This window comes from Antechinus flavipes, chromosome 2 (assembly GCF_016432865.1).
Source record: "Antechinus flavipes isolate AdamAnt ecotype Samford, QLD, Australia chromosome 2, AdamAnt_v2, whole genome shotgun sequence".
NCBI classification, from domain to species: Eukaryota; Metazoa; Chordata; class Mammalia; order Dasyuromorphia; family Dasyuridae; genus Antechinus; species Antechinus flavipes.
In genome coordinates, this window is record NC_067399.1 from 119,781,971 (window position 1) to 119,804,061 (window position 22,091).

Genomic DNA, 22,091 nt, shown 5'->3' on the forward strand with positions numbered 1-22,091 from the left:
TAACACATCCAAAATTGAACTCATTCCCTTTCATTTTTCTCTTACCATAGATGCAACACTATCCTCCTAGTCCCTCAATTTCCAAACTCTATGTCATCTTCAACTTTTCATTCTCTCTCAATCTCTGATATCTAATCTGTTGCTAAGGTTAGCTACAGATTTCACATTTGCAACATCTCTCAAATATAACCCCTTTTCTCCTCTACCACTGTTCCTTATCACCTCACACCTGAACTATCAAAATAGCCTTGGGGTGGAGGGGGAAGGAGGCAGACTGTGAAGGAGGGAGGTCTGATTTACTCAAATCTCCCCAACTCTAATCCATCCTCCATTTGACCATTAAAAGAAACCAAGTCTGACGTGGAGAAACTCCAGTGGCTCCCTATTGCTTTCAGGATGAAATACAAAATTCTCTGATCTGAATGCAGATCCCTTTATAATCTGATTTCCTCCCTTATTTCCTGCCACATGTTCTTCAATCTAATTACATTAGCTTCCTGGCTGTTACAAAAATAAGACACCTTGGCTCTGGGTATTTTCTCTAGCTATTCCTCATGTCTCAAATGTTCTCCCTCCTCATTTGCTTACTGGGCTCCTTGAAGTCTCAACAAAAATCGCATTTTTTACAGAAAGGCTTTTAAAATATCTATTGATTCTAGTGCCTTCTCTCTTTTAATTACTGTTTATACATTATTGCTTGTTGTCTAATCTATTAGATTTTAACATCCTTCAGGACAAGGACTATTTTTATCTCTTTTGGTATCCAATAGGCACTTAATAAATGTTTATCAACTGACTGATATTTTAGATAGCAGCCATTACTAATCAAATCAAATAACACAACATATGTAAACCTGTGAAAATTATATAAATACCAGCTATTAATTTGCCAAACTCTTCAGAATGATTATAAGTCTCATTTGAGAGAATTATCCAATGTTCTGAAAGTTGATGCAATCAATAAGTATAATGTGAGTCACAAATAGGAACATCCTAACTTCTATATCCACAGGAATCCCTCTTCAACTTAGCATCTATTTGCTCTGGACATCATTCCTGATAATGGTGAATACTTCTCGTGAACACAGATTTACTGTTTATCTCTTGGCTAGATACCAATGCTCAGAATGTTGAATAAGATTATCTCAGTTCTTAAGTATCTTTCAAGGAACCTTACATAAAGATACCCTGTTTGAATTCTGCCAAAGAATCACATGCTCTTTTTATAATTAAAAAATAAGTACAGTTTATTCTTATATTCACTACATCTTTCCATCAACTATAAGATGGTAAAGTTATGGCTTGCTTGTTTTTCTTAATACTTAAATTCAAGAACATCCTTAAGATGTGTTCCATATTCTCAATTTTGTATGGGTCTATAGTTATTTGTGGCTTCTTATTGTACTGTGGTGGTCAGAGGTGAGTTTCCCCCCAGGGAATTTTTCCTGCTTTTATATATTTTGAGACTTGATCATAAAATACCGTCAAAATTATGTCAATGATGGCATGCATCTCTTTGTGGATAACTCACTTAATACAACTATTTTTTCAATTTTAATTTTCTTTAGTGCCACTTCCAGTTCTTATACAAGCACATCTAGGAATGTGACATTAGAATCTGATTGTGGTGTTCATTATACTTGATGATTAAAAAGTTGGTTACAAAAATTTCTGTTGATATTTTCCATGGTGTTTTTTTTTCCCTTAAATTAAATACCTTTGAGAATACTTTGCTTAGTTGAATCTCTACCAAATTTTCTTTAAACTGATTTCTTCCATTCTGAATTGCAGTTTCATTAGATAATATTGTTCATAATTTTGAACCATTCTTTCTTGATACCATCTTTCTTAATTTGATAAGTAAGCCAAAAGTTTGCTGCCTCAGGTAATTTTTCCTCTCTTCTTGTTTCTTGTTATTACAACTAACTTATGATGGTTAACTTTTGTGTGATATTTACCATAAAATAACGATAATGATGTTCTTCCATTTCCCTTTTTTTTTTTGCACTGAGGAGTGGTTAATATAGCTTATTCTCATTTTTATTAATATTTCTAGTTTTGTATTAATTTTGATCCTTGTTCTAATTAGCTGATAGTCCAACTATATATCTATATTTAAATATAAAGACGATTCATAAATCTCACATCAATAAAAATTTCTTATATAATAATCACTTTGCATAAGTATGATCAATTTCATTTTTATATTCATATTTATATTTTATACTTGTGTCTAACACTGGTTTTCTTCCCCTCTAATCTCCTCCCCCAAAAATCATTATTACAAGTCTTTAGATTGTGACCCCAGTGTTAGGCCTGGAGTCAGGGAAGACCTTAATTCAAATCTGACCTCGGACTACTTACAGCTATGTGATCCTGGAGAAGTCACTTAACAATATTTCCCTCAATTTACTCATCAATTTGCTCAAATGGGAATATATTGGAATAGGAAATGGCAAACAATTCCAATATTTTAGCCAATAAAACTACCGAAAGGGGTCATAGAGTCAAACATTGAGAAAAACAACTGAATAAACAAAAATTACTTCTCTCCAACCATATTTCTGAACATCTTTCAGTCCTCACCTATTTCCATCTTTGCACTGAAGTTACTAAATATCAAGATATATACTGATTTAAACTGAAGGACTTTATTTTAAATCTTCATAAAACTTCTTATGCAATTATTTCCATGTTGTTTTTATCACATATACTACATTATAAGGCGACCAAATGTTCTATAAAATGGTGTTTCCTGTTGACTTCTGACATATAAAATCATTAAAATTATGCTTTTTCTCTTGAAGGGGGAACCTTTGAATCATCATTCCATTTAGCTTCAATTTCCTTCTTATTATTTATTAAGTGAGTGTAAATACTGTTATAATTCAGTTTCTCCATCAATACAAAATGTTCATTGGATAAGAACTTTACATTTAGGAAACCAATAGCTAAGCTGATATTTATAGATATTAATATTATTCTTAGCTCCCCACTTTTCTATAGAAGTAGGGGTTTGGGAGGGAAGGGTACATTTATATTACTGATGATTATGTTTTTTTCTGTATTTCATAGCTTGCCATGGTCAAAGTAATAATCATCAACTGGTCAACCTACTGATTGATGGGCATTCATCCTTAGCTAGACTACCTAGCTAGGATCAGACCAAAAAAGGTAACAAAAAACTTCCTAAAGCTCAAAACTCTCAAAAGCTTTGTAAACAGAATTCTGTTGTCTCCACATTATCTTCATCTATGTTTCAAATGAAGTTAATTCTCTAATAAATGAGTCCTTATACTTGGATATTATGTGAGATTACCTACAAATGGAATTGTGAATTAAAGTGAGACTCAGATCTTATAAAGAATAAAAACGAGAGTACATAAGTTCCTCAAAATACAAAGTAATTTTTTTAAGATCTGAAGAATTTTAAATGAAACATCTTTTTTTATTTTAAGAAGTTTTCATCAGTTATGAGTGAGTTTTGATGGTTAGTTTTTATCTACATGCAACACTATAAAAAAATCCCTATTACTTACTGTTATGACAAAATGTACAAAAAAAATCAATGAAGAATAATTCGAAGGGGAGGGCCAGAACTAAAAAAAAAAAAAAAAAAATTTAAAAAAATTTTAAAGAGTATATAGCTTTTGTAGCTTTTTTCTTTCTTTAACTCATTCATACCTACAAGAAGGGAAAAAAAGCATAGTTTGTGATGACATGATGATCAGTTCTCAATGCTACTGTCACTGAAATATTTGTTGAGATAGAACTGTCCTCAAAAGTTACATGGCTTTTCTTGTATACCATTGTTTATTTGGCAACCTCAGCACATTAATTCATATATAATATTCTAGTATATTTAAATTAGGAACTCTATTGTATAATCTGTATTTGAGCTTGATATCAATTTGATAAATTGGTTCCTTTGGGATGTAGGAAGAAGACTCTAGCTTACTTAGTGATAACAGGTGATATTTATATAATATTTTAAAGCTCACAAAATACCAATGATCTAGATTCATCAATGCCTCACTGATTATTAAATGGATCCCTCTTTCTAAAAAGTCTGAAGTTATTTGTAAATTTTCTTCAACAGTTTTACCATCAAATTATAAGACTTGACCAAAAAACCCTACTTCTGTTCACATTTTTACCATTTAAATATACTTGAATATTTAAGATTGCAATTTAAGTAAATGTATATAGCATGTTCATACATGTAAATGTAAAAGTAAAGCTGACAAATTTCTAGTATTTGAAATTCAAGATTTCATTAGAATTCTGAAAACAAGATGAAAAAAAAGATGTGGTAGGATAATTTTAATAATGGCAATACATAAAATTTCATTAACTCATTTGAGAAATTAGTTTGGATGTTATAGATTACTTTTTAAATTTACCTTGGTTTGCTTGGGGGAAGCTGTCGACTTGGCCGTCTTATAGACTGGTTAGGCTGTACCTTCATAGAAGTTCTAGGAGATGATCGAGCAAAAGGATCTGGTGCTGGGGGTTTCTTAGGTATCTTTTTTATTAACCGACTAACCCACTTCTGCTGATCCTCTGTAGAATTAGCTAATAACAGCAGATTCTTTGCCGATGAAATGTCATAGTATACTGAAATGAAATATTTCAAACAATAACATCATGTTTAATCATGATCAGTACATGCCTTTTCCACATAGATTCACTCTAATAATCGAATAGCTGGTTCTCTACTATCTCTTTCCTAAAATATCTTTCATATTCCTGCCATGAAAGGGTTTTTTATGCATAAATCTGATCTTTTTATTCCATTACCAAAAATCATTACTTTTTTTTTTTTAATTGATGGACCCAGTTGAAGTTCCTTTCCCTGGTATAAAGCCCTATACATGATATGTAGTACAAAACCTTTTCATCACTTAGCCTCCTTTTCCTACTCTCCCCTATAACTGCAGCCCCACTCCCATCCCTACACTCCAGTCATTCTCTTTATGCTCTAAACAAACTGAACTATTTTCTGAATTCTCCTCTCCTTAAATGCACTAAGATCTCCAGTCTTCATGAATGACTTTGTTTATGCTGGTGTCTATCTCTGGAAAACTTCTACTTCCTGTTGAATTTTTAATCATCCTTTACAACTTAACTGTAAGCCTATATGTCATTTCCTTTGAGAAGCCTTCCCCGATTCTGTGGGCAGCAACAGCCTTCACTCATGGGATGGAGGGAAGGGGGAATTGGGAGAGGGAAAGGGATCATATACCACTATTTTGTAGCTGTCTAATCCACTTAGTGAAGCAATAGCCTTCACTTGGGGTTAGGGTATTACATCACATAATACTATTTTGTACTGCTTTAATTCACTGAGGATGCAATATTGTGTAGTACTGTTATTTTGAATGTCTAATCCCTTTACTATTATCTAAGCTCTATGAGAGATCATTTTTAACTGTATCTCCTTTAAAGCCTAAAATACCACTCTAAAGATAGTAAATATTCACTATAATGTAGAGTAAACGGATGCTTATATTTATCCACATTCTCATTAAAAAAATCTATTGATGGGAGCAGCGAGGTGGCTCAGTAGATAGAGCACCAGCCCTGAAGTCAGGAGAACCTGAGTTCAAATCTGGTCTCAGACACTTAACACTTCCTGGCTGTGTGACCCTGGGCAAATCATTTAACCCCAATTGCCTCAGGAAAACCCAAAACAAAACAAAACAAAAACAAAAACCTATTGAAGAGATAAGTTTCTGTAGAAAACAATTTGTTTCTTAGAGACAGCTAGAATAGGCATATATAATTTCATTATTTACCTTTGCAAGGTGCTATGATTTCCTCCTTTTTGTCCATGTGGTCTTTATGGCATTTGATATGGCAGCGGCGGCACTCAAGAGCAGGGGGAGGTTTAAACATGTGCCAAAGTGGCTTCATACAGGCTTCACAGTTAGTTGGGAAATGATAAAGAGTGGGAATAAATTCATGTCCTTTGTGACAGATGCAGTTTGACTTCTCCCCAACTGGTTCCACGGGAAATTCTTGATCTTTTTTGCTTTCCCCTTCATTAGCATACAGAATCTAGATATGTCAGATATATCAAGAGAGACATCCACATGTCATTTCCAGATAAAATCTACATATTTAATAAAAAAGTCACATTTGGACAAGCCAAGTAAAAAGTTATATTGATATAAAGTATGGAATAAGATTAAAATTTGAAGTCAAAACATGTGATTTTGTCATATAATGGTAAATGTTCCTTAGGGGGAGGGAAGATTATTAGATTTTTTTTTTAAATCAATCTTTAACCTGTTCAAGTCTCAATAAAAGAAAATCAAATTATTTTTACTTTAGAAGGTCCCAATCCCCTCTTGTCTTTCCTTTTGGAATTAAAAAAAAAAAAAACCTATGTTTTAGAAATTTCACTAGAAGATGAATGTATACCAAAAGTCTAAGTTTTGGGAAAATGATCAATTAACAAAACATTTACTGATGCTACTTGTTTCATTCTTAAATGTTAACATAATTATGTTCATACTTGGGTTTAGGTAAAAATAAATCCAATGATAAACTAAGAAAAATAACAAAAACCTAACAATTGAATAGGTAATATTCGACATGGGGATTTGAAGGGAGGAAGCAATTGGGATTAAGTGGCTTGCTCAGGGTAAGACAGCTCGGAAGTATTACATGTCTGAGGCTGGATTTGAACTCAGATCCTTCAAACTCCAAGGCTGATGCTCTATCCACTGAGCCATTTAGCTGTCCTGCTATGTTATTAAAAGAGATAAAAAAAACCACTAAGTTCCTTTACAAAAAAGTATATTTTAAAATTCCAAACTCTCATTAGAAATGAAAAAGATAAAACAGTTTTAAAATCTGTTGTCAGTGATTAACAGATTCTATTATGTGTGAAGGACTTAAGAACATCTCTAAAGATGGCTCACAAACTCTCTAAGTAGGAAGCAGGAAAAGCAATGACAGTGAAAAAGTTTGATCACAGGAATCTTGCATGTTATATTTCAAAGAGGAAAGGGTAAAAAAGGCCACATATTACCTGAAATATCCTTGGAATCTCTTTGGAATCAGCTCTATAAACATCTGTCTGTGTGACTGGCCTGACATGGAACAACTTGCTATAATAGGTGTTAAGGAAAAGAAATAAAATATCAGAAAAGTATAAAATTATGTCAATTATTATTTCGAGAGGTATCAAATTAACTTCATATTTGGTACAAGATTAAAATATGTAGAACTTCTCTCAAATTTTAAGTTTCTATACTCCACTTAGTAATTCATAATTTAGCTCCAAATAAAATATATTCTTTAAAAACTCAAAATAAAAATGAATCTTAAACAATTTTTAAAAAACAATCATATAAAGCCTGACTAATAAAGGAAATAAATAAAATAAATGAAGAAAATTTTAGACCACATACCATCACTTGTTTAAATAAGTGTCTCCAAGATAGATAGATATAAAAATAATGGCTACATTCTACAGGAATAATACCACATTTCCAAATGGGATGCTGGCATCAATTTGTTTAAGGAATAGGAAAAAATATATCACTATTCAAATAAGGCCATCTTAATTTAATATTTAAAGAAAATATATATTTATCAACCATCCTGTATTTAAAATACTTACTCTATATCTAACACCATGTAGGGATTAGATTGTTCTTTATCTTGTTCACTATCATAGAAAAGAATCTTCTTGCTGCTTACAATTACATACTGTATGAAGAGAAAAATAGCAGAATATTAAGATTCACATTTTTATAGTCTTTTTTTCAAATGTTCCTTTTTGCAAGCATATTATACAACAATAAAAATTAATGATAACAGAAAAAGAATTAATGGGATAGAGACTTGAAAGGTAAAAAATGTTATTATTTAAAGTAATAGTTAATAATTTTTACTCGAAATGTTTTTCAACAGGATTTAATTACATAATATGATGAAGAAGGTTATAAAATAAGATGGGACTGACTCCAAATCACTGTCACTAGCATAATAATGAAGGAAATATTTGATAATCTTCAGATATGCTTTCTATCTAAAATTGACTTAATTAGTAGGGTTGTTTGAGGAGTATTAAGTTTAATCAAGTTTGTTGAATATACCAATGGTACTAGATTTGCATGCTTAACAAAACTTTACTATACCGCTATTACATAAACAAAACATCAAAACTTATATACATGTCAGAATCATATTTAATCAAGCTATTTTCCAACTGATAAATGGTCAAAGGATATGAACAGACAATTTTCAGATAAAGAAACTGAAACTATTTCTAGTCATATGAAAAGGTGCTCTAAATCACTACTGATCAGAGAAATGCAAATTATGACAACTGAGATATCATTACATACCTCTGAAATTGGCTAAGATGACAAGAAAAGATAATGACAAATGTTGGAGGGGATGTGGGAAAACAGGGACACTGATACATTTTTGGTGAAGCTGTGAATACATCCAGCCATTCTGGAGAGCAATTTGGAACTATGCTCAAAAAGTTATCAAACTCTGCATACCCTTTGAGAGGCCTAGAGAGACTTATATGAACTGATGCTAAATGAAATGAGCACAACCAGGAGACCATTGTACATGCCAAGAACAAGATTATATGATGATCAATTCTGACAAACATGGGATCTCTTCAACAATAAGATGATTCAAACCAGTTCTAATTGTTCAGTTATGAAGAGAGCCATCTACATCCAGAGAGAGACCTGTGGGAACTGAGTGTGTTTACAACATAGCATTTTCACTATTTTTGTTGTTGTTTGTTTGCATTTTATTATGCTTCTCTTTTCTTTTCTTATGCAGCACAATAATTGTAAATATGTATACATGTGTTGGATTTGTATCTCTATCATGTTTAACATGTATTGGACTACTTGCCATCTTGGGGAAGGTGTAGGAACACAGGAGTTTGCAAAGGCTAATGTTGAAGAAAATGTTTTGAAAAATAAAAAGCTTTAATAAAAAAATTAAAAAATAATAATCATATTTAAAAGTGATATAGTGAAGAAATAAACTAAAGATAAACTTTTGCTAACATTTTTCCTTCTCCTGCCGATGAATGTATTTTTCCATTGTTAAGAAAAGCTCATTTAAATGGCATTCTGAAGATTTTGTTCAATGATTTTCTAATTAAGAAGAATTGAAGCTAATTTGGAATGTGCAATGGTCCCTTTCTGCAGCAAAGTCACTGTACAAACTCATTTGCTACAACTGCACTTTGCAAACAACACAATTAATTTTTGTGATTAGCAGCTAATATATAAATCTTCTTATAATGAACACTTTTCAAGGTCTGGACCAAAAAAGAATCATAACTAAAGGAGAACTCAAAGATTATATAAAATGTGCAAGAGGCCTATAAACTATTTTTAGGAAAATAATGCTATAATTTCTAACCATATAGTACTAAATTACCTTTTTAACCCATCCAAACTTCTTTGTGTTGTTTCGTACGGGCAATGAAAGCCATCCCTCTAATCTTGATTCTGCAGACAAATAAAGAATGATAAATCAAAAAACAAATATTTTCTAAGTTTTATTGATGTAGGATTTCCATCTAGTTATCATAAAGCAAGATTAATCTGTTCTTCAATGTTTATGATTACATTTTTTTACAAATCCATAAATATAGTTGTTATAAGCAAATAAAAATATTTCAAAAAGAGCATTACAATGAAAATAAGACTTGCATCTTATAGTTCTTTTAATTCAGGCAAGAAGTCCTGTGGAACTTGTCTAAAAATGCATTTGTGATATTGGGAAAGCATTAGCAAACTAGTAACTATAATCATATTTTGATGGCATATTTCCTTAAATACTTAACATTTTATTTGTGCAGCATGATGAATATGGAAATATGTTTAGAAGAATTGCACATATTTAATCTATACTGGATTGTTTGCTAATTTGGAGAGGAGGAAAGGGAGAAAAATTTGAAACACAAAATTTTGCAAAGACGAATGTCGATTAATGTTGAAAATTATCTTGTATTTGGAAAATACAATTTCCTTTATGCACGCATTTGGAAAAATAAAATACTATTAAAATATTTATCATCTAAACAATTGAAAAAATATCAATTGCTCATGGGTAGGCCAAGCTAATATAATGAAAATGACAATGCAACCTAAATTAATCTACTTATTTAGAGCCATACCAATCAAATTGCCAAAAATTTATTTTATAGAGTTAAAAAAAATTACAACAAAATTCATCTGCAAGAACAAAAGGTCAAGAATATCAAGAAAATCAATGGGGGAAAAATGCAAAGGAAGATGGCCTTGATCTTAGGCTAGATGTAAAATTGTATTATAAAGCAGCACTCATCAAAACCATTGGTACTGGCTAAGAAATAAGAGTGGCATATGACTAAGTACATATGGCACACCCATCAGTAATCTAATTTACTGTTTGATAATTCCAAAAACTCCAACTTGTGGAATAAAAGCTCATTATGTGACAAAAATTGCTAGGAAAACTTAAAAATGGTATGGCAGAAACCAGTCATAGACCAACATCTCATACCTTATACAAAGATGAGGTCAAAATAGGTTCATAATTTAGACATAAAAAGTGATAGCAATTTAGGAGAGCAAGAGATAGTTTACCTGTCAAATCTGTAGATAAAGGAGGAATTCATGACCAAATAAGAAATAGAAAACATTTGAAAATACAAAATAGATAATTCTGATTAAATTTAAAATGTTTACAGAAACACAACTAATGCAGCCAAGACTAGAGGGGAAGCAGAAAGTTGGAAAATGATATTTACAACCATTGTTTCTGAATCAGGACTAATTTTTTAAATATGTAGAACTGACTCAAATATATAAGAATCAGTCATTCTCCAATTGATAACTGGTCAAATGATATGAACAGATGAGGAAATTAAAGACATCATATAAAAAAATGTTCTAAATTACTATTGATAAGAAATGGCAACAAAAACAATTAAGATACCACCTCATAGCTATCAAATTGGTTAAAATGACAGGAAAAGATAATGAAAAATGAACAGGATGTGGGAAAACTGGTACACTAATTGCATTGCTGGTGGAGTTGTGAATTGATCCAATCATTCTGGAGAGCAATTTGGATTTATGCCTGAAGGGCATACTGTGCATATACCCTTTGATCCAGTGCCCCTACTAGGTCTATTATCTCAAAGAGATCATAAAAGAGGAAAAAGAAACTACATATGCAAAAATGTTTATAGCAACTTTTTTTTTGTGGTAGCAACAAACTAGAAATTGAATGGATGTGCTTCAGTTAGGGAATTGTTGAATAAGTTGTGGCATTCCAATGTAATAGAATACTATTGTTCTGTAAGTAATGATGAACAGCTGATTTCAGAAAAACCTGAAAAGACTAATATGAACTGATGATGAATGAAATGAGCAGAATCGGGAAACTATACATAATAACAGCAAGATAGTATGACAATCAACTATAATAGATTTAGCTCTTCTTAGCAACTACAGTGATCCAAGACAATTCCAACAGATTTTGGATGGAAAATGCCATCAGAATTCAAAAATGAATGTTGAAGACTATATGTAATTGGAAAAAATAAAATACTATTAAGTGCAGGGAAAAAATAACTATCATGTTGGAAATACTTAACTTCAGTTGTAATAGACCTTTCCATTGAAGATAATATACCTTTAAAAACTAAAACATTTATCAATAAAAGGCTGGAAAACACTGGACATGAAAATAAAAAAAGGAAGTTGCCATTCATTCATAGTTTTTGTTGTTTTTTTTTTTTTAAACAAAAAAATGACATGAGTATAGAGATTTTGCAAAATATAGAACCCCACTAAAGTTTTAAAAGGAAATACTATCATAAACAGATAGTTTTAATCCCTGGTATTATTTAGACCTCATCACTTACTGAAACAAAGAGGCCAGATAACCAAAGATACCAGATAATCTTATAATTTCAGGATTAAATAATATTTTACTTAAAAAAAAAATCAAAGTTGGTACTTTAAAATGGCATTTTCTTAATGTTTTATAGGAATTATCTTAATAAGGAATGAGGAAAAACTATTAGGAGAAAATGAAAAGAACAAATGCATTTCACTGCAGTTATTTCACTTGACAAAATTCATTAGATCAATTCATTAAAATTGATCTAAAATTAAACTCTCACAGCTAAATATTTATGTACTCAATCACATACTGCCTTGGATTATATGTGTGTATACACACATATGTTTTATGTGTTTATGCCATCCTCCAGTCAAGTCCTATTTCAATGTCTCACATATCTGGTGGAGATCCTGGATACATGAAGGTTATGACAGTAGAATATAAGTTCTATCTAGCAAACTGCAAAAGTTTCCAGTATACCCTAGTGATAGAAAGTATCTGTATCTAAGGACCAGCACAGCTAAATTAAGAAAAGCTGATGATCAAAGGATTAAAGCCTTTGGGTGAAGAATATTTTTTTCTCCACCAGAGCAAACTCATTAACTCATAAAACTACCACAACATATGATCCATATATGTAAATAGACTATACATAGGAATATAAATCCCTGTTAAAATACTGAAATGTTTACCTATCTTCTCCCCATTAGGTTGTAAGCTCTTTTAGTGCACAGACCACATAGTAATTCTTTCATAATCCCTCATAGTATCCGGTCCCACTAAGCTGAGGTTTAAGTACTGAATATGCTTATTGTGTGCATGTATTGATCACAAAAAAAGTTCTGTATCTTTAAACTGTGATCAAATATTAACATTCATATTCATTTGTCTGAAAATAACTCAGAAATTCCAGGAGCTTTGAAGCCATGCCATTTTCCTATTTCTCTTGCAAAATCAAGACACTCCACTTTCCGCATGGTAGCAAGTTGGAAAACGAATTGAGTTTTAAAATCTATTTTAGGATTAATAGGTTAGAAAAATATTTAAATAATAATTCTTTGTGCATGTAGCATTTTTAGTAGGTCTAATGAAAGTCTATAAGAGTTAGTGGATATAATATTATGAAAATGTTTCAACAGTAATGAAGTTAGAAGGAGAAAAAACAATCCATAAGTGAAATGGTTTTCAGGATGTCACCTGCACTATCAGGTTCCGAAGAAATGGGTGCACAAGATAAGGATTCTTCCTCTGAGTCAGAATCAGAGTCGAGAAGCATGTGAGAACTGGAAGGCTTAGTAGCAATATTGAGAGAGGTAGAAGAACGTTGATAGGTGAAAGACATGGATTCCATAGTATGTGACTGAGTAATATGGACTAAATACCCAACATAAAAGAAAGGAAAAGTGTAAAAAAAAAAAAAAGTTAACATAAAAATCAGACACTGAACAGCTTTTAAAAAATTAGTTAATACATTATACAAGCTATTAAAATAAAAGTGAAAGTAAATTAGTTTTCCTTTTTAAAAAATATTAGAAGTATCAAAAAAAAATTAAATGATGGAAAATGATAAAACTAAAATATGTTTACCTATATATATAAATTTCCTGGCATTGACACCTAGCTGGAAAAAAAAAGTGTCACAAGCCTTGAGATAATCAATTATATGATTTTGATTCTGGGTCATAAGTCTTTTTATAAAAATAATTAAAAGCACTGAAAACAAACCTGTACCTGGGAACCCATCATCTGCCTCAGCTTCTCCTGGTCCACTACCTATACTGGAACTATCCAGGCCAATATGTAAGGCCTGGAGTTGTGATCGAAGCTGTTCAATATCACTGTCTTTACTGTCCAGAGTCATTTGCAATTCAATTCGAATTTGGCTTTCTTCAGCTATTTGCTGTAAAAGAAAAAAGTTCATTTTTGCTTAAAGTTACATATGATAATATGTAAAAAGAGGGTGTGTGTATGTGTTTGGATTGTGCATGCACTCTACCAATATAAAGTAACAACTTGTCCATAACTTAAGTAGACAACGCGTGCAGCACACAGGTTAAATGACTTGTAGGTCAGTGTCTTAGAACACATAAATGGTTTCAGAAAGGGAAGGGAGTGAGATCTGACCTCAGCATTCTATTTGTTATGACTCATTGCCCTACATGTGACATATAACTTATTTAATTAGCTTATTTATTCTTGAAGCAATATTTTCTGAAACAGACTAGCAATGAAAAATAAAATATACAAAAACTTTGAAGTGCTATCCAACCACCAAGAAAATTTCCCAAAAAACAATTCTTACAGCTTGCATTTCATTTAATTCTTTCTGATATTTGATCATTTGCTGAGTTAATTTTTCACGTTCTGATTTTAGTTCCATATGTAGCTTTCTGTTCTCCTTCTCTTTCCTTCTCACATCTGTGTCAGCACCACGCCTGGGAGGTTCTTTTCGATTCATAATCTCAGCCAATTTATTCACAGCCTAGAAAGGACAAAAGTAAAACTGTTTGCTGTCTATTGTTTTCCATATAGCCCACTATCCATTGTACAAATATTTGTAACATCCTCCATATCACATAATAAACCATAAAATACTATCTACAACTTTTTAAATAAGATGCCTTTATTCTTTGGTCATTTTAAGTACTGGAATATGTAAATTCCAGTTACCTTCATTTGCTCTCAATTATGTCCCCACCAAAACCCTGTTGCTATCCCTTAGAAGTATTCTAAGAGTTCTAGCATTAACTGTTTCAAGACAGGACTGGTACCACTTTTAATTCTTCAAAGAATAATACTTCTACAAGAGAAAAATCTCCATTTTCTTCTTTCATAAAAGAAGCTTTATCTGAAACTCATCAACACTTATCAACTTAAGAGCATGTCGAATGGTCAATAGTTTAAAAAAAAATTTTAAGGGAACTAAGCTTGATCAACATTCAACAACTGAACTGTTCCAAAACAAGCCACTTCACTTCTCAAGACTTGTTTTATCCTGGGACACTAATACATTGTCGGTCAAGTTGTGAACTAATTCAACCGTTCTGGAGAGCAATTTGGAACTATGCCCAAGAGACTCTCAAATTGTGTATATCTTTGATCCAGCAGTGTTTCTACTGGTCCTGTATCCCAAAGAGAACATAAAAAAGGGAAAAAGAACTACAGGTGTAAAAATGCTTGTAGCAGCCCTTTTTGTGGTAGCAAGGAATTGGAAAATGAGTGAAAATCTCACTCATCACTGATCTCCATCTGCTAGAGAATAGTTGAATAAGTTATGTATATGAATGTTATGGAATATTATTGTTTTATAAGAAACAATCAGCAGGATGATTTCATAAAGGCCTGGAGAGAGAAGAACTGATGGTAAGTAAAATGAGTAGAACCAGGAGAACATTATACATAGCAACAATAAGATTATGTAATGATCAACCTTGATGGATGTGGCTCTTTTTACCAATGAAGTAATTCAGGCTAATTCCAATAGACTTGTGATGGAGAGAGCCATCAGAATCCAGAGAGAGGACTAAAGGAATTGAGCATGAATCATGACATAATATTTTCACCTTTGCTTTTTGTTGTTGTTTCCTTGCTTTTTTTTTTTTTTCCCCTTTCTCCCCTTTTGATCTGATTTTTCTTGTGGAGCATGATAAATGTGGAAATATGTTTAGAAGAAATGCACATATTTGAGCTATGTTGGATTACTTTTCTGTTTAGAGTGGGAAGAGGGAGGAAGAGAGGGGAGAGAAATTTGAAACATTAGGTTTTGTGGGGGGTGAATGTTGAAAACTATCTTTGCATGGATTTTGGAATGTTTTCTACTTATGAAATGAAGATGAAGATTAAGATGAACTTTAAAGGTTCAGATTTAAGTCTTCTGTGAAAAATACTTTCTTTGAAATACTAACACAAATCCTCCATGCAGACCTAAGTCACTATATAAATTCTCAAACAGAAAAAGTTAAATGAGTTTACAATAAAAACATTAAGATTTTTAATCTAATAAAGATAACTGATTTCAACTCAATAAATCACAGTTTTACTCCATGACTATCTATATAGGAAAAGGATCAAATTAAATTAAATTAAATACAGTTATGTCATAAATAACATACTGGAAATAACCTCTACATCACACTGAGCCTTTATTAAAAGCTTATAAAAATATATATGTTATAAAGGTTTCATTACCCACAAAAAATTAGCATAAAATAGACAAACATCCAGAATATACTTATATTTTTTATTGTACTTACCTGAGTTTTCAGTGTTCTCTCATTTAATAGTTGTTTCTCAAATTGTGTTTTAATAACTGATATATTTGTTTCTTCATCTTTCAACCTTGAGATTTCTGAAAATAAAAATTTTGCTTATAAAATTTTCTTTAAAATAAACTCTTAAGCAGAATAAAAATATATTTTAATTCTAATCAATACATACGTTCTTGGACTTCTTTAACTTTATTATTTAGTTCTTCCTTCTCATTTGCAAGATTAGCCACATCACTAGTTAGTGTCCTATTAGCTTCCTCAAGCTAGAAAATGGAAAAAAAAAAAAAAGTAAAATTCCTTAAATTCTAATTAACTGCTAAAACTTTTATATTTTCATTTGTCACTTCTATTCTATTCCTTCTTTGGAGGAAACTTTTGGAAACTCATTTTTACCTCTCTCAGTCTGTTTCCAGTAAAAATGCTACTATTCAAATTTCTTTTTCTCACTAAAATACATGTTATAACCTAACGAAGATTCCTCTGATCTCAAAACTGTACAGATTTTGGAAATAAAATTATGTGACTTTTGACTTCAAGTAGGCTTCTTGGAGGAGGGGAAAAGTAGCAACCATATGAATAAGATCATTTCTGGGTATCTCAGAAGTGGCTTGAAAAAATATTAAGTGTTTGAGAACCATAACCCTAAATCTCTTGGGTTCCAAATAAAATTTTCTGCCTTTATATTTTAAGCCTAGCACTATTCAGACTGTGTGTGTAAATTTTCTCTTACTTCTAATAATTTGCTTTATTCATACATTTTCTAAAAATATTTTATAAGGGCACAAAGTTCAGACAAAATTGAGCAAACAATAAAAACTTTTTTTTGTTTGTGTTTTTGCTGAAGCAACTGGGGTTAAGTGACTTGCCCAGGGTCACACAACTAGGAAGTGTTAAGTGTATGAGACTAGATTTGAACACAGGTTCTCCTGACTTCACCACCTAGCTATCCTACAACAAAAACATTTTATCCTTTAATCTTTCATCCATCTCCATCCATACCTCTTCCTTACAGCTTTAATGAGAACGACAGATCAAAGCTTCTCTCTTTTGTGATATGCAGTATCAAATACATTTATAATATGTGATTTAGCAGTAATAATATTAAAAAAAGGGGGGGGCAGTAAATAAACATAATTGAGAAGAATTTGATGGACTGAGTTCTAAATTTCACTGAAAATTAACAAAAATTGCTATACTGCTTTAATGAAATAATTTTTTTTATTTTTATTTAGGTACACTTTGGTGTTATTCTAAGAATGGATGGAGGAAAAAAAAGTGATTTGCTTATATAAAGTAATTAAGTTTTGCTTAGTTTTTTTTTTTTTCCTAACATTCCCAAACTAGCTTAAAGGTTCTTTTAAAAATATGCTTTTGGAGAAAAATAAACATAAAATTTCCTTACTTCATAAGGATAATATACTTCACTTATACAGTACTTTGTGATTTACAAAGTACTTTCCACTCTATTTTTAAGGGAGACTATATATAATTAGCCTTATTTAAAAGACAAGAAAAGTAAATCTCACATAAATGAATTACTTGGGACCACACCAAAAGTAAATATCAAAATTAGTTTCAAATTTAGGTCTCCTCTAATTCTAAGATAATGTTCTGTTCTTAGATTAGATCACTGCCAGATTTCTCTGCAACTACATTGTATTTGTTCAGGTTATTCCTCAAATTTTTACTGCATTATTATGAGGGAGTTAAGAGTTAAATAAGTAATATTTGCTTAGAACTGTAAAATTTTTACAATTTCTCTGGAAAAGATTTATCATGGAATAATATCAACTTTACTAAATTAAAATTTTTAAGAGAGATAATTTACTTACAGATGCTATTGTAGCATCTTTTTCTGCAAGTTCTTGTTTGTGTCGAGCCATCATCTCTTTAATTTCCAACTCTTTCATGATCTTCTCTTTTTCCAAATCAGAATACTGTTCTTCAGCAATAGAACGAGCTAGCTGTTCTGAGTCGGCTTTTGTCAAGGTGATCTCAAGTTGTGCAGCCAAGGAGTCCCTGTATTTTTAGAGATACAGCAATATAACAGAAACATACATTTTGTTTGTGCCTAACCCAGTGCCTAGAACATAGTAGGTGTGTAATAAATGCGTGCTGAGTGACTATGAATTCAGCTTTGCTTTAGTTTTCTTTTCGTGCTCCTTCTTGTCTTGTTGGAGAACAGAATTTAACCCTCACCTTTCATCCTGTAATTCCTGGCTCTTCTGCTGCATTTCTTTGCAAAGCTTGGTCTTCTCTTGACATTCTTCTTTAAGCTCTCGAACTTGTGTTTTATATAGAGTCTAAATTTCAAAATATAAGAACAAAATGTAAAAAGCAATAATTGCTTTCACAAAGAATAAGACTTAACTTTCTATTTTTAGGACGACTCAAGATGTCCTTAGTCTCCCTATGGTCAAAAAAAAAACAACTGGCTAATAGTACTTTTCTAGGACCTAGAAATGGTCTATGGAGCTATGATTTCAGCAAAATGTCCCTTAGGTAGGAGATACCTATGTCACATGATTCAAGGATTATAGCAGAAAAGTTTTGATGGGCTAATAGGCTATTTCTATTTCTGGGTATTTGACTCAGAAGATGTTTGGTGAATGCAGTTAGATGGGTCTTGTCTAATGGCGATGTTTTGAAATACTAAAGTGTACAATTAGAAATAATAGTTCAAAGTGGCAGAAGCACATTGTGGCTTGATATTAGAGAAAACTCTGTAATGTTACAACTGTCCAAAAGTAACATCTGTTGAATCTGCAGTCAATGAATTCTCTGTAACTTCAAAGTCTTTAAGTGAAGACTAGATGACTACTTATTATAACTGCTGTAGAAGGAATTCTTGTTCAGATATGGGTTGGACTGACTTTTGAATTATTTCCAATTCCTTTTCTTTGAAATTCTTCCAATTCAATTTCTTTCCATTTTTAAATGATTTCTGAATTAAATACTTATTAAAACAAAAGCTGAACTTTGGATAGTATAAAGAATTCATTTTCACAATTTAGAAATGTACATTTAATAAGAAAAATTAATTGGGTGGCATGTAATTTTTGCATCTGTTTTCAAATTATAAGTAAAAGTGTCTGTGATACAACTATACCATTAACTAGGAAAAATTTTGGTCTAAATCACTGCTTTTTCCTCTTCGTCACATGACTTACCAACCATACTAATCTTTGTAATTAGAATCCTCTTTAAAACTTCCCTAAGACATTTAGATTTAGTCATACCTCAAAGTTGGTACATTCATCTTAGTGAATGGTAATAAAATCAAACAACTGATTTTTAATAAGGGAAAAAAAACTAATGAAATTATATATATATCCATCCATATGTTTACGTTTAGAAGGACTAGATCAGTCAAAGAGGATTTTCCAGTTTTTAAGACTTTATAACTATTCATTGTTTGAAGTTATTTCTTAGGAAATTAAGATCAATAAAATGATTTATGTACATTGATTTTTTTGAAGTTAACCTTTGGGGTTATTTTCAATGTGTGTATAGCCAAAGCCCAACAAAGAATTCTAGAACAAAGAGTACATATGTGTTAGTACACATATACCACTATTAATTTCATAGTGGGAAGATATTGGGAAGGGCTGTAGAAACATATCCTATTGATAATGGCCAAAAATATCATTAGTACTGCGAACTTTTTCATTAAAAATAAACAAACGAAACTCTCAACGACTACATTATTTCTAGTGATTTCCTCCCTTTCCCCCCTCCTCTCCCCCCCCCCCCCCCCAACTTGTAGGGAATAGTAAGCTATGTAAAATAAAATTTGGCCTGGTAAAACATTTTTAACTTAAATCTATGGGAATGATTATTCCACAGGTTAAAAAAACAAACCAAAAAAAAAAACAAAAAACAAAAACACTCTATCTTTCAGCTTCATAGAAAGCATAAAAAGTCCTATCAACCAAAAATATGAGACAGCTTTTCAATGGAAATATTTGGTACTTACTGAGAAATATTGTTCTGCTTCAAGCTGATCTTGGAGCTCTTTCATTTGTCCATCTGCATCTTGCCGTTCTCTATTACAACATTAATTCATATTCAATAACACATATACTGACAATGCATAGCAATATGATCATAGGAGAGATTATCTAGCTCAACTCTCATTTTAGAATGAGACTCTAGAGAGGTGAAATGAATTGACTTAGGTCCCACAATTAATTAGTGGTAGTATCTTACAGAAGGCTAATCATGCAAAGGATAAACTATAATCTAATAATTTAGTTTTAACAATCTAAATGAAAAGCTAGAAGGAAATGATGCAGCCATTCACTCAATTTTTGCTCTAATGAAGAAGTGGAAATCCTAACATTATACGAAATGCCAATTCTGTCATTCGATAACCAGGTAACTTTAGAGAAACTCAGCTTCCCCATCCACAGTCAATGGCAGTGTGAAGTGGTGGACAAAAAGTCAGCTATAGGTCAAAAGACCTAGTTTCAACTTCTCTTTTACCACATGTTTAATCACTCACTTTTTAGTATCTCAGGCAACTTTTTAGGATTTTAAGTTTCATAGAAAAGGTGCAGATGCACATTGGCAAAAGACATTCCTCACCCAATACTTACTATACTGATATATACTATACTATATTCCAAAGTCTAATTAAAAAAAAAAAATAAGCCACACCACAATACTTGCACTACTATATACTTAAAAGGGTCATAGTAATAAAACATCATAAATCTTAAAGTAGTAATGAAAAGCAATGAGACCCCCCCTTAATGTAATTTAGATTAATAAGCACTGAATTTTTCTCTATTAAATTTTAAAATGTCATGGCTTTTGTATTACTTTAAAAACCTAAAGAATCAGAGCAATCACCAATGATTAGAGAAAACCTCCTACTGATTTCCTTCGAATGAAACTGACAAACCACTTTATTCACTTTTATTTTAGTAAAAATTGAGAGACACTTATCTTTATTTTGAGCTGACCAATAACTGTTGAAGCAAATGGAATTAAACTGGTTATCTTATTTCCATTTATATAGTACATTGAAAATTCTTAGGAATACTGATACTAAATTTCTGTCTATTTTTGTGAAAACTACATAAAAGGGGTTTTCAAATTTGGCTCTTTTGAATGAATGTCATAAACTATTCAAAAATCACAATAATCCTTCTTTTTACTAGCTTGACCAAAGTACCCTGTATTTTAAGGACAATCCATGAATAGGAAAATTGGGTACCGGATGTTTAAGAGGTGCCAAAATTTACTTACTTCCGAAGTTCAATATTTTGCTTTTCCAGACTCATTTTGATTTCCATAAGATGATTATTTTCTTGTTTCATTTGTTTTTCAGACATTTTCAGTGTGTTGACTTGTTGTGTTTGCATCTTCAGGTCATTTTGTGTGAGGCAGCGCTTTTGTGTTTCTTGTTCTATTTTTAAGGTCAAATTCCTAACCTAAAAAACATTGTCCCACCTTGATACATTAGATAAATATGAGTAACTTCCTTACCAAATAAAGATGACACATGACAAAGAACAAAGATCTTCCTGTTATTCTTAATTATACATTCAATGTTATATTTAAGTAAATTTTGGGGAAAAGTTTTTCTTCCCAAAATGAAAGGTCTTATAGTCAATTACTAATTTGAAAAGAAACTGAAAATAATAAGTAGTGATATTTAAAGAGTCCTTTCAGGCTTATAAAGTACTTTTTTATAATAATCCCATTAAGTAAGTAGCATATGATTATACTGACTTTGCAAATAGGGATAATAAGCAAGGTAAGATATAAACCTAGTTTTCTGTCCTACTTGCCCTTTATTCTATCATCTAAGTTCTCAACATACAGTCTGAATCTTCTGAAATAGATGTACAGTATTATATCACAATACATTTTCATACAATTATGAAGCACATGCCAAGGGGGATTATTTCAAATACATAAATA

The 22,091-nt window shown here is 31.4% G+C and overlaps 1 protein-coding gene across 7 annotated transcripts in view; it reads right to left on the minus strand.

Annotated features, from left to right (window-relative positions):
• ROCK2 (Rho associated coiled-coil containing protein kinase 2) overlaps positions 1-22,091 on the minus strand; it is a 134,601-nt gene that overhangs the window by 2,292 nt on the left and 110,218 nt on the right. For 2 of the 7 annotated variants that reach the window (XM_051975423.1, XM_051975424.1), the window contains exons 19-33: positions 21,414-21,598; positions 20,137-20,206; positions 18,360-18,463; positions 17,993-18,179; positions 16,330-16,423; positions 16,146-16,240; positions 14,195-14,374; positions 13,618-13,792; positions 13,090-13,266; positions 9,433-9,503; positions 7,634-7,722; positions 7,040-7,118; positions 5,799-6,060; positions 4,404-4,617; positions 3,540-3,599 (exon numbers count right to left, since the gene is read on the minus strand). In XM_051975423.1, the coding sequence (XP_051831383.1) occupies positions 3,566-3,599; positions 4,404-4,617; positions 5,799-6,060; positions 7,040-7,118; positions 7,634-7,722; positions 9,433-9,503; positions 13,090-13,266; positions 13,618-13,792; positions 14,195-14,374; positions 16,146-16,240; positions 16,330-16,423; positions 17,993-18,179; positions 18,360-18,463; positions 20,137-20,206; positions 21,414-21,598 (2,016 nt within the window). In that variant the 3' untranslated portion in view covers positions 3,540-3,565. The remainder of the gene's footprint in view (positions 1-3,539; positions 3,600-4,403; positions 4,618-5,798; positions 6,061-7,039; positions 7,119-7,633; positions 7,723-9,432; positions 9,504-13,089; positions 13,267-13,617; positions 13,793-14,194; positions 14,375-16,145; positions 16,241-16,329; positions 16,424-17,992; positions 18,180-18,359; positions 18,464-20,136; positions 20,207-21,413; positions 21,599-22,091) is intronic. The other 5 variants (XM_051975421.1, XM_051975425.1, XM_051975422.1 and 2 more) reach the window with 4 other exon arrangements.